This window comes from Scardinius erythrophthalmus, assembly GCF_964197995.2.
Source record: "Scardinius erythrophthalmus genome assembly, chromosome: 12".
Taxonomy (NCBI): domain Eukaryota; kingdom Metazoa; phylum Chordata; class Actinopteri; order Cypriniformes; family Leuciscidae; genus Scardinius; species Scardinius erythrophthalmus.
In genome coordinates this window covers 17,676,405-17,689,059 of record NC_138232.1, presented here as the reverse complement: position 1 = coordinate 17,689,059, position 12,655 = coordinate 17,676,405, and the positions used below count along the sequence as shown (strand labels likewise).

The 12,655-nt window shown below is 34.9% G+C and overlaps 1 protein-coding gene across 5 annotated transcripts in view; it reads right to left on the bottom strand.

Annotated features, from left to right (window-relative positions):
• Positions 1–12,401, bottom strand: part of lrrc7 (leucine rich repeat containing 7) — a gene marked incomplete at its 3' end in the record, with an annotated part of 37,470 nt that extends 25,069 nt beyond the window's left edge. For 3 of the 5 annotated variants that reach the window (XM_081379807.1, XM_081379808.1, XM_081379810.1), the window contains exons 1-9: positions 12,207–12,401; positions 8,845–8,962; positions 8,649–8,727; positions 7,661–7,750; positions 6,946–7,002; positions 6,070–6,133; positions 2,417–2,491; positions 1,915–2,059; positions 1,712–1,814 (exon numbers count right to left, since the gene is read on the bottom strand). In XM_081379807.1, the coding sequence (XP_081235933.1) occupies positions 1,712–1,814; positions 1,915–2,059; positions 2,417–2,491; positions 6,070–6,133; positions 6,946–7,002; positions 7,661–7,750; positions 8,649–8,727; positions 8,845–8,962; positions 12,207–12,395 (920 nt within the window). In that variant the 5' untranslated portion in view covers positions 12,396–12,401. Of the gene's footprint in view, positions 1–192; positions 211–1,711; positions 1,815–1,914; positions 2,060–2,416; positions 2,492–6,069; positions 6,134–6,945; positions 7,003–7,660; positions 7,751–8,648; positions 8,728–8,844; positions 8,963–12,206 lie in introns of all 5 variants that reach the window. The other 2 variants (XM_081379809.1, XM_081379806.1) reach the window with 1 other exon arrangement.
• Between the last annotated feature and the right edge of the window lie 254 nt (positions 12,402–12,655).

Sequence of the window (12,655 nt, the reverse complement as noted above, 5' to 3'; positions counted from 1 at the left end):
CATATGTTTGTTAAGCTAAGTAAGGTCATTAGTACAACATTTGTACTAGCAGACCGGTCCAGCTGGCCTTCCATATGTAGGGCTTTCATTGTGTCTCTTTAAGCGAGATATGGATGCAAAGGTATGCCCTTGCCTAAATAAACATGCTGTGGCAGACGTGTGGGGAATACAAATGCTCGCTGGTCTACTTACCCGGTTTTGCCACGTGCACTGAGGTGCCCATTTAAGATGCATGTTTGATTAACACAACACACAGAACCGAGCAATGACAAACCAAGAAGAGAGATGCATGGAGTATAGTATCACAGGAATGAGGTAGTGGTGACAGCTTTGATAAATGAAAAAGGCAGTCTGCAGAAAATATGACCTCTCAATTAACAGATTCTGTGAATTATGGTGTATACACTTCGTCCCTGAATTTCCCATTTGATTATGAATTAAAAACCCAAAGTCAAACTTACGAAACGGGTTTGATAAGGTCATTTGTAAAATTAATTTCTGGACGATTTTAAACCGTTTATTAGACCAATATACAAGGTTAATATTTCTCAGTGTTAATTGCATTGTGCCATCACAAACGAAATTAAAACATCTTAATATATACTGCGATTTAATTGTTCAGAAAGATTACAGGGTTGACAGTTAAATGACGATAATGAGTAAAATGCTGATACTTCTACATATCCACTTTCAATGATAAGTTGTTTAGAAAAGACAACACTATAACATTAAAATATTTTTATTACTGGGCTCAGTAAGATTTTTTTTAACATGTTTTTGAAAGAAGTCTCCTTTGCTCACCAAGGCTGCATTTATTTAATCAAAAATACAATAAAGAAGCAAAATTGAGAAATACTATTACAATTCGAAATTATTTTCTGTTTAACAATATATATTTTCTCTGTCTTTACTGTCATTTTGACCAATTTAACACATCCATGTTGAATAAAAGTATTATTTCTTTTCTAATTTGTATTGACCCCAAACCTTTGAGCAGTAGTGTATGAAAGACGAAAATGGCACTCATTTTGTAGAATGACCAAAACAATAGATCAAACTATTCATTTACAAGTTATCAGATATAAATTTACATTTTAGCTAAACAATATATTGACTCTAAGGAGGTTTGATCTAATTGCTATTTTTAAGGTTTTAAATTAATTGTACATTTTAATCCCAAAATATCATGTTTTCCCAATCAGGACTCTACATACAATTTCCCTCAATTGGTAATAAAGATTGAAAGATACTGCTTGAGCTGAGAGTCACAATGAAGTTGACAGTCAGCATTTTCTCATGCTGGGGTGTGAAAAACTGTCAGAATGACAGCAGCAAAGCTGCAGAATTGTTATATCATGCCCCAGATGGCAATTCACAGAGAAATCCAATACAGACACTATAAGCTAGAGTTCAAAGTCACTGAATGCCATCATAAAAAAGATGTGTATATATATATATATATATATATATATATATATATATATATATATATATATATATATATATATATATATATATATATATATATATTACAAAGGCTCGGGTCAGTAAAGACTTGCATCAGAGGTCTATTATTTGGCTATAAACCACAACAAAAATTCCATAGACATAAAGAAAGAAAAAAAAACCCTGCGCATTAGAGGAATGTTCAGGGAATACAATCTAAGACGTCTCAGAGGTATTTTCTGCCTTTGTCATTTTTCTTTTACACAGCTGGATGAGTTGTAAGTGAGTTACTAACCTTCCAATAGTGTTAGGCAGTGAGGTGAGCTGGTTGTCATCAACTTTTAATGTTGTCAACTTTTTCAACTTTCCTGTAACATTATAAAGATACATCATGCACAAGTAATCTTATATACTGAATAACCCCTAAAACCCCAAATATTTCCAACAAAGCGAGCAGTGGAACTTCACCTATTGAATCAGGTAACTGTTGCAGCATGTTGGAGGAAAGAAGTAGGTCCTCTACGGACTCACAGCCAGAGATATCTGCATCTAGACTCTCAATCCTGTTCTTGGCCAAGTCTAGATATCGCAGCTGCCTCAGTTTCCCAATAGACTTCGGCAGACAACAAGAGAGATAAATGAAAGAAATCATATATTATACTTTATACATATAGTCCAGTATCTATATTAAAATGTCATGTCAACTTCCAATAGTTTCCACAAAGATTTTGTCATCATTTCCTGGCACTCAAGTACTTTTAAACCCAAATAATGAAATGTCTGAATGACAAGGAACTGATTATATAATGATAAAATGTTAATTTAGCCTTACTGGTATTATACCTACAGTATATGTATGAAATCTATAACAGGATTGACAAGGTATGCTGATATTTCGTACATGCAATATATGCCACTCTGGAAATCTATTCTACTTTTGAAATTGTGAGTGGATGTATCCTGTGCTTACCCCTGGTATAGTTTGTAATGAATTGTTGTCCAGCCACAGCTCTTTTAAACTATGGATCTGCTCCAGCACTTCTGGCTGTAACATCAAAGAGGGTCATGACCAACAAAAGAACAATATATAATACAGCATCACAAATGAAAACCAATCTATTAAATCTATATGGTATACACTCTTAAGCTGCTTTTCCACCGTCGGGCCAAATGAAAGGTAAGGAACAGTTCCAGTAGTATTTCCACTTGAGCTTGGTTCGGCACGGCACAATTGCAAAACATGGCCAACTGTGCTGGTAGAATGCGTGTAGTGACTCAGAATTGGTCTCTTGTCTGTTGCCTGGCAGACAGTTTGTCTGTAGCTGGCCAAGCACACTATTTGAGCGAAGTTAACGCAAGTTAATAATACAATTAAAAGAAATATCTGATCATCCTTCATAACATGGTCGCTATTTACATTTCATATCATCTGCTAACTCGTGCCTTACCAAGGCAACTGAAGTAAACCATCTGTGTGGCTGTTTGCCACACAGTGGAAAATAAACCATATCCATACCGGCTGGGCCTGATCAGTGTGAGAATGGTTTGGCCCGACGGTGGAAAAAAGTTTCAATGGGGTTCTATGGGTTCTTGGTTCAATTTTAAATAAACCCTCTATGCCAAAAAAGTTCTATATAATTGGAAATGTTTTAAATGAGAGCAAAATACTTTCACATTTTAAAGGTTATTTTACAATTTACTGTATCTAGTTATACAGTATGTTTACAAGCTGCTCTATTAAAATTAAAAATGAATCAAAAGAAAATGTATTAATTAAAACTAAATCCATAAAATAATCCCATGATGGAAACCCCAAAAGGTTTTATATGAAGTGCCTTAACCCTTTAAGGTTCTAAATAAAACCTTTTCTTCTAAGAGAGTACCTTTTTTTTTTTTTTTTTTATCTTCTCAGGGTGCATCATATAATGCTTTCCTTGGCAACATTTTTGGCCTTTAACATATATGAAATAAACCTCCAAATTGAAAGCTCAGACATTTGGTGAAAAATGTAATGGTTCTGGGGCTTGAAACAGCTCCTAGACAGAGACACTATGTGGTGATACATGTAGCTATTGTAAATCCTCTGAGAACCTTAATTTGCTTATCTACATCATCCAAGATATTCAAAAAGCAAAATCAAATAAAAACATTACTTTGAAAAGGAAATACTGGAGCCTGTTTTTATTTCAGAAAATCACTTTAGAGTGGGTATTACATATTAAATCAAAACACTTTAGAGCACATCCTTTGAATCATTATAAGCACAAATATAAGGTGATGAAACCAATAACCAATTCTTATAAAATAAAAGCAAGATTCCAGAGGCCTCAAAAACACATTATTGTTTTAAATTGAGTTTCAAAAGACCCAAATCCTCTGTGTGCTGCAGACTCATCCAGTTTTTAATGGCTTCTCTCTGCTTTTCTCTCTTTGAGCCTCAGCATCTGTCCCTTCATGATCGCCTCAGCAAGGACTTCAATTAAGAAACTATCTGCAGCTCAGAGCACCACACCAGCCAACATCTGCCAACATCACAGAAAAAAATCTGATATTCTGACAAACGCCTCATGCCGTTTGACTATTCTCAACACCCATTGTTTGAGGACTGTGAGCTGTTAGAGAGAATATCTCTGTAAAAGAACATGACACCAACAGAGCTATAATACATATGGTTGTTTTCAGGCTGTGCAACTGCTATGTCATGATTACCTGACATGATGCAATGCACCAACAAATACTTGAGAAAACCGCTGAGTAGTTTCAGTTGAGGATTATTGCTTGTAAATGTGCTGTTGTTTTTCTCATTAAAGATTTGGTACTTCCATGAAAAAGTACAAATCAGGGCCTGAATCTCATTGAAATGAGATGCTTAACCTTCAACCGGAGAAGGTGAAACTAAATATTATATGAGCTTTTTAATTTTCTGTTCATTTTACGAGGCTTACAATTTTTGTAGCTGTTACCAAAACTAAGAATATGTCTGATTTTGTGTGATTCTGTCATTTACTAATAAAACATGGAATGAATGAATGAATGAATGAATGAATGAATGAATGAATGAATGAATGAATGAATTAGTCAGTGAAATTAGTTAATCATGAAAAGTAGTTACTACAATGAAACTAACAACAATTTCAGAGGTTATATAAAAGTTATATGCAAATGTTAAAATTGACACAGTCAAGGACAATACCTTTGAGGTGAGACAGACCAAAAATCCCCATTATCACAGATATTTAAAACCAGCTATTTTTTCAGACAAGGTTATTCTTAGGTTTGATAATAGTTTACTTCTATAGTTTATAGTTATACAAGAAAACCAAAGATGTGTTCCTCTAATGTCTTCAAAAAGTAATGGGACTAATAGCAAAAAATATTGCTATTAAAGGGGCTTATCAAGAATGTAGTTCAAGAAGATAGGGAGCTGAGCACAAATAAAAATAGCACTGATGGGGCTGCCAAAAGGAAAGGCCAAAAGTTATTTGAAAAGTCATCCTGAAATGGGAAACAGAGATTGAAAGTCCAGACAGCAGGACCATATAGTGTTGATGGGTGTTCTCTTATTACTTGGGGGCTTTGAGCAGTAAAGAACGCTTACTGCAATGCCAAACCATCTGTTCCCTTTGGAAGCATTGATGCGCGCATGCATTTTTTTCATCACCCAAGGACAAAGTGCCCTGGATATTCCAAACGTGTGTATGACACTGATACAAAGTTTAAAAAGTAATTTCACAGCTCTATAAACTTCACCTGTTTGGTACAGGAAAGCTTCAAATACGGCAGAGCAAAAATAAAATATGTAGAAAATAATGTAACATAGTTATATATAGTGAATTCAAAGTTGATATTATTACACAAAGTATACTTATACTGTAAGTATACTTTTATACAATTTAGTCACAAGTAGTATTAAAATAGAGTATACTACTAGTACAATTAGTTTATTATCGATATTGTGGATTTATTGCTTCTGATAAATACATCGATATCGATTTATCACCCATCCCTAGTTTAAAATGTTTTTCCAGCCATTATTACAGATGTTTCCAAAATGGCTCATTGGAATGGACCAGTTTTAAAAACAACAAACATCTCATTATCGAATTATCACAAAGCAAAGTCATTATTGGAAGAAGTCTGCTATTAATGGCTAATTTGGAGTTCAACTGCCACAGCTCCTCTAGACACAGTAACTTGCCCGCTCACAGACCTGTTCATTGATTTATACTCAAATAAATGAATGCAAGACTGCCAGCATCAAGCACTGAAAGAAACTGCTGTAGGCATGTTGTGAGTGGGGCTACCTGGGATACGTATGATAAATTCCCTGCCATTGTTTACTCCAGCTTGGGTGAGCCAATTAAATGCAGCTCAGTGGTGAACGTTCTGTCATGGCAAGCGCTACGTGTTTGAACCAATTCATGAATAATGGATCAGGGCATGATGCAACCAACGCAGTGCAGCACCAGGGATCAGACAAGAGACTCTGGGAATGGAGGCAATAGCTTCCCCTACTCCCTCTTCAATCCCCACTAAAGCCAAAATCCATGCTGGGTAAAGACTGAGTGAGGTAGCAGCTGTCCCATTGATAAAAAGTGTTCAATAGGAGAACATCTTTCTTACCATTTCAGAGAATTCATTGCTTCCCAAGTCTAACCGCTCCAGTTGCGAAAGCCTATGAATTGACCTGCAACATGACAAGAAAAGAAATCAAAACTCAATTGATATATAAGCTATGAACTGTTAAATGCACCTTTAATGTTTTTATTTAAAGGACTAGTCCACCCAATAAAGAAAAGTCTGTAACAATTTACTCGAATATTTGTGATGACTTAGCCCACATTTAATTGTCGCATGTGGGCAAAAACCTCTCTCCCAGTTTGGAAAACATTCCTTCATTCATTCTGGTTTGGAAGGAAGGATGGGCGGTATTATTGGTGGCAGATAAAAATAGTCTTGAACCAGGACATATGAACAAGTCAGCAAGCATAAACCACCGTGTGCAATATGTGTCCCTCTCTAGAGGAGTCCAGAGGTCTTCCCCACTGTGACAAATGACATTGTAGACTCTGCTACACTGACTCTGCTATACTAACTCATGTCACATTGCTGAGGGATGAACAAAATTAATAAATAAATAAATGACATTTCTCGTCCGGAAAGACAACAGAAGAGTTTTATATATTAATGCAATTATTTGAAGTAGCATTAAATTCAAACATCAATATTGCCTTATTTGCTCATCTGTTATAGTAGGTGTAGTGACGAAAGCTCCATCTCTTTACATTTGAAGGCAGTCTAAGTAAAGAAATTCAAATAGAATGTAATCAAAAGCTTTGTGGGGGAAAAAAAACTTGACAAGAAAATAAAGCAGAAGGACACCCTTAAAACGATAAAAAAAACAGCCTCTTTATGAATCTAAATAAACATTTTGATGAGCCACTCAAGGTTTTCCTATACCAAACCATTTTCCTTTGCTTTTTAATGGCAATTACTTACTTTGGCATAGTTTTCAGGTGATTCTCACGAAGCTCCAGGATCCGTAATTTAGACAATCTGAAAAACAGTTTTTTTAGAAACTCATCTCAAGGTTTTTTCTAAAGCAAACACAGAGGGATGAATTTACTAAACAGTTCTTCCACTTCACATGTGGTATTTGCGCACAAAAAATACATATTTATCAATCACTCACAATGCAGTTTAACCAGACGCATTAATGTGCCCTTCTAGCTATAAATGTTCAACTTAGCTCTATTTACTTGCCATAATTAACATTTTGTTACCACCTTCTAAAAGAGCATGGAAAGACAGATTAAAAGAAAATGAATCAAATGCTATAACGCAGACAGTCTGTGCAAATACACAGTGTTGTCAGGGCAATTCATTCTTAGTGAGTTCCTCCAGATTCTAAATGCAACAGCCCTTGACCAATGTCAGCTGCAATAATGAATCCCCTTTTCTCCAATGCAAGTGAAATAACCATTCTTCATTAAACCCAATATGAGCCGCGAGAACCCATTTATTCATGAAAGCTTTAGGCAAATCACTGCCAGAATCAGCACCATGCTGCTCCTTGGATACAAAATAACGTCTAAAAATAAAAACACTACGATGACAACTACAAGAATGAGACCGACTCAGACAGGTGTGTTAAAGAGCTGTTTCACAATTCCCAGCAGAGCAGGAACAAAGAGGCCCACGATGAAGCTCTTACCTCCCAAAATTGGCAGGCAGGTATTCAAGGAAGGCGTCATTTAAGAAGAGCTGTGTCAAGTTGAGGAGCTGGGTGAAGCCGTCCGGGAGCCTGCAGGAACAGAGAGGTGATCAGACCCTCTCAAAGGCCAGTGCCCTTAAGATTTGATAAGCGTTAAGTACTTCAAAAGCGGTGAGAGCCATCTGTAATCCCTCTACACTTCCCCTTCTACTGGCTCTGTTAGCATCCCAGTAAATGGAGTCACTTGAGGGCTGATTTAATCATGAAGAAAAGGACTCTCTGCAGAGACCATGCACTGGATCCTGAATGTTTGATCCTCTATCATAAACTTCTGAATCAAAGATTTTAAGCTCAGCTTCAGACTGAAGGCCAAAGGAATAAATTGAGCTAAAAATAGAAATGCATGTCTAATCTCTCCTTGAGTGGAGTTTGGTTAATTTTTAAGGCATGATGTCTACTTGCAATATGCAGAATTAATGCACAAATGTGCTTATGATTTAACATTTTGTTTAATGGTTTTAATAATTAAGTTAAAAAGATAGAAAATATCTGAAAATATCTAGAATTTACATACTGTACGTTCACTTTTATCTTAAGAAAACCAGATCAGGAACAGAATAAATACAGCCAATCCATATTCTGTATGATAAAAAAAACTGTAGACAGGAAACAGAATTTGAAGGAAATGGCAATAGTAGAAAAAATACTTCAAATTACATGCTTCTTTTTATTCTTTTTTTATAATTATTATTCACATTTTTAGTATTACCATCTCAAAATTGAGGGACTACATGGAAAACTTTTTTTTCTTTAATGCATCACATCACAACACCATTTAAATAAACCAGCAAAGGCTAATGAGATTAAGGGGGGACTTACAAAATGTAAAATAAATAAATAAACATGGATTCATCAACTACCCATATGTACATAATACAACAATTATCAAAAATGTAAGGTTTCAAGAAATGTGAGCAGCTCTACTTACTTGGCTATAGGATTTACACTGGCCTCCACAATTGATAGACATTTACAGCATTTGATGTTGTCAGGAAACTCTTGAATACCTGGAATAAAGCCAGTTTTCCATTGTTAATACATTAGTGTATAAAGGTACAATCATACCATATGAATGACCAATGAATTAAAAAGCAAATATAGAATAAACTGAGTTAAGGATATACCATTTTTACTAATATCTAACTCCTTTAGATTCACAAGGCTGGCGATGGTGGTTGGCAGGCTGGAGAGGTCATTGTCAGGCATGCTCAACTTCTTGAGCGCTTGACAGTTGAAGAGTTGCTGAGAAAGACGGAAAAATAGAGAGATCTAGTTGAAGGTTGTGTTCATTTTTTTGGTATTACAGTATATGCAGCAATGGCCCTGAGTATTTTCTTGTGTTATAAAATAAAAATGTGAATTTTCACACTACACTTAACCCTAAGTTAACATATTTTTAAATCACAATTTAACCCTCTGGGCTTCTTCGCCCGAAAACGGGCGAAAACTTGAACGTTTCGAATTGTTTAATTTTTTTGCTTCATCGGATGGGGGTGAAACTTGGTGACTTTTCTTTTATTACCTATATGAACACACAAAAAAATCAAGGAGATGATTCTGATATGTTAAAGGGTCGTAAAAAAAAAAGTCACACTTAGCTTCCTCCCGCCCGAAAACGGGCGACATAGGAAATGAATGGGAAATACGAAAAAATAGGAAAACTCAGAGAAACTTTTGGTGGTACAAGCTACAGATCAGCCACTGTGCTAAAAAAAAGTGTACAGCAATGAAGGGGTGACACTCTAGAACATCAAGAGTGCAAAAAAGACACCCTCCCCCCCACACACACACACCCACACACACAAACACACACACACACACACACACAGAGAAATGAACTGGTAAGACTGAAACAGCAAATTTTGCCCCAAACTATATAAAAATGATATAATCATAATAACTCCAAAACTATAGCAAGGAGAGTCAAAAGGTAGGTATCGTTTGAAAGAACTCTTTTTAAATTTTTTGAAAATATAAATTACATTACATTTGGACATTGTCCCGCCAAGAAACGGTGGATAAAAGACAATATATATATATAATTTTTATTATGATTTTGCATATCTTTCATATTTGTCATGGAATAACTCAGGAAGGAAATAAGGTAGGAGGAAAATTCTTTTTTAGTGAAGTCCCCCTACATGTTAGCTGCATCTGGATAAAAAAATAATAATTTTTGGATAAAGGAATCAAAAATTACAGCATTTTGAAAAGAGACAGCCTTTTTGTACAGTCTTTCACACCCCCTCATGGGCAATTTTTTCTCCATGAAGAATATCTTGTCATAAAAGCAATAGATTATGTTAATTTTGGGCTCATTTTAATTGTAATAATATGCTGTAAAAAATGAAGTGCCATTTTCAATTATCTGAGAATGTTTCATGAGCTGTATGATGTTTTTGACACATTGCAGTACATTATTTTATAGATTATGAAAAAAAGAGAAATTCTATGTATCAGCAAATAACTCAGCAATACTTAAGAGTTTTTCAAAGTGGATACATTCACTGTAAAGTTCAGACTCTAAGCTTTCAAATGACATCAACTTTGTGTTTATCAAGGCAAGGTTTTTGAAAAATATGGTAATAAATATTTTCGCAGCTAGGTGGCGCCTGCTGGCGGTACACTTGGTTTTAGAGGGATTACTCAGCACTCGTTAGGAATTAATACATTTAATTAGATGCATTAAAAAGCTGAGATTCTAAGCTTTAAAATGATATATAATTTGTGTTGTTCCATTCAGTGGTTGATTAGTAATAAATTGTTTTCTTTCCGAATGGGAATAAATCAAATAAATAAATAAAAAAGCTATAGGCCGCCTATGGGCGGTTATAGGACATGACACAAATTAATACATTTTGAAGCCACTAGGTGGCGCTCTTCTCACTTGAAATATTTTTTTTTTTTAGGCCTGCACTCTAATTTGATGTGAAATGTTGCATTTATTGAAAAATAAAATAAAATAAATAAAATAAAAATATATATATTAATTCTAATGGAAAAAATAGCTCATAAAAATTACATAATTAATGCAAAGTATCATAAAAAATTCTAAAAATTCTATATAATAATCAGAAAACATTATAGAACAAAACAATATTTGAATGGTTATCCTAGGACAAAGTTAAGTACAATTTTAAGGCTTCGCCCGTTTTCGGGCGGGAGGAAGCTAAGTGTGACCCAATTATGAAGAAGCCCAGAGGGTTAAGATAACATTTAACACTGGATAAAATGGGTGGTAGTTTCTTGAGCCATGCTATATTTGTATACTATGCTATATTTGGGCTTTAACCAAATACTTTATAAACTTACTTAAAAATATCCAAAGCATTGGATAAAATCTGTCTCACAACTTTACATAATCGTGTATTACCCCTCACTACCATCTCATTAAATAATGTTTGATTTATTTACTCTAATAAATATTTAAGGAATAATTGACGTATAATAATTAGAATGACATACAATAAAAATAATGCACACCTAAGGTGGTAATTAGGTGTGCATTATTTTCTAATAATTCAATGGCCCGGAGTCAATTATTCTGCTATATTACATTTACCACACCTCAAGACATTGTTCAGATGTTGAATTTCAAGACATTTCTCAGGTTTTTGTGTGTGGGCCTGCTTTGCTAATTTGAATGTTCGTCCAACAATCGGATTCAAGTATTCAACAGCCCCGTAGTAGAAGTATCTTTAAAAGAAACACTATGTCCTTTCAGTAGAATTGTTTGAAAAATATCCTCTATAAGGTTTCGTAGCTGTGTACAGATAACTATAAAACCATTTAAAAATCAGCCAATATCACAGTCATTCTTCATCCTTATGGTCCTTGTTTGATATTTTACTGCTAGGAGTACAATAACATCACCCAGGAGCTAGGGAGATTTTTTTATTATATAATTGTGCTTAAATATTTTGTCAAAATATGCCATGTCAACTCTGTCACACAATCTGTTTGGTATTTTTGAGCTGACAACCATCTTTAGTTTCAATTAATTCATTCACTGAAGTGAATACAAAAAAAAAATGATGATGGGTTCCACAAAAAATCAGAAAAACTGTTTTTAACATTGATACTAATAAGAAATGCTTCTTGATCACCAAGTCAGCATATTAGAAGGATTTCTGAAGGATCATTAGACACTGTGACTGGAGTAATAGCTGCTGAAAACCTGAATACCCAAGATTAATAACTTAAGCATGAAAAGTGTTAAACAAGAAACACCTTGTTAACTCTGGGTTTAGAATGGCACTGAGTTCTAAGGAGTATATCAGAATAAACGCTATAGACAAAACAGTCAATAATATTAATAAACTTCAATTATGGAACACTTTTAGTGCTTTATAAGTAAACAATCACATCAAAAATCACAATGCACAATTTTGTTGTCTCTACTGCTGTTTAAGATTATGTTCAGGAGTTGATGTATCCACTGTTAGGCAGATATTATGCATGTTTAAGCTGACACTTGACAATTTACCTTAGGCAGCTCCTCAATCTGGTTGGCGTCAAGGTAGAGCTCTTCTAGTGTGCGCTCGAAGCTGAAGATCTCCTTAGGGACCTGCTGCAGGCTACAGTGGGAATAATCCAGCACTGAGATGACCTCCTCCTCCCCCCGGAAGCATCGACAGGGCACCAGGCGGCCGATGATCTTCCTCTTAGTAGTCATCTCCAGACACTGCACTTTAGGAAGAGAAAGGAAAAAGAAAATGCTAGTTTAAAAAACACATACAGAAAAGGGATTCTCAGAAGTATAGCTGATTCATTAAATCACACACATATTCACACTAAAAACATTCTACAATATTAAAGCTGGTATCGTTTAATTGTACAACAAATTGCAGAGTACCAATGTGTCTCTATAATTGGTACCAAAAGCAAAATTGTCTGGAGCTTTGTGTTTTATTCGAGCTGAGGTTGAGATTTTTA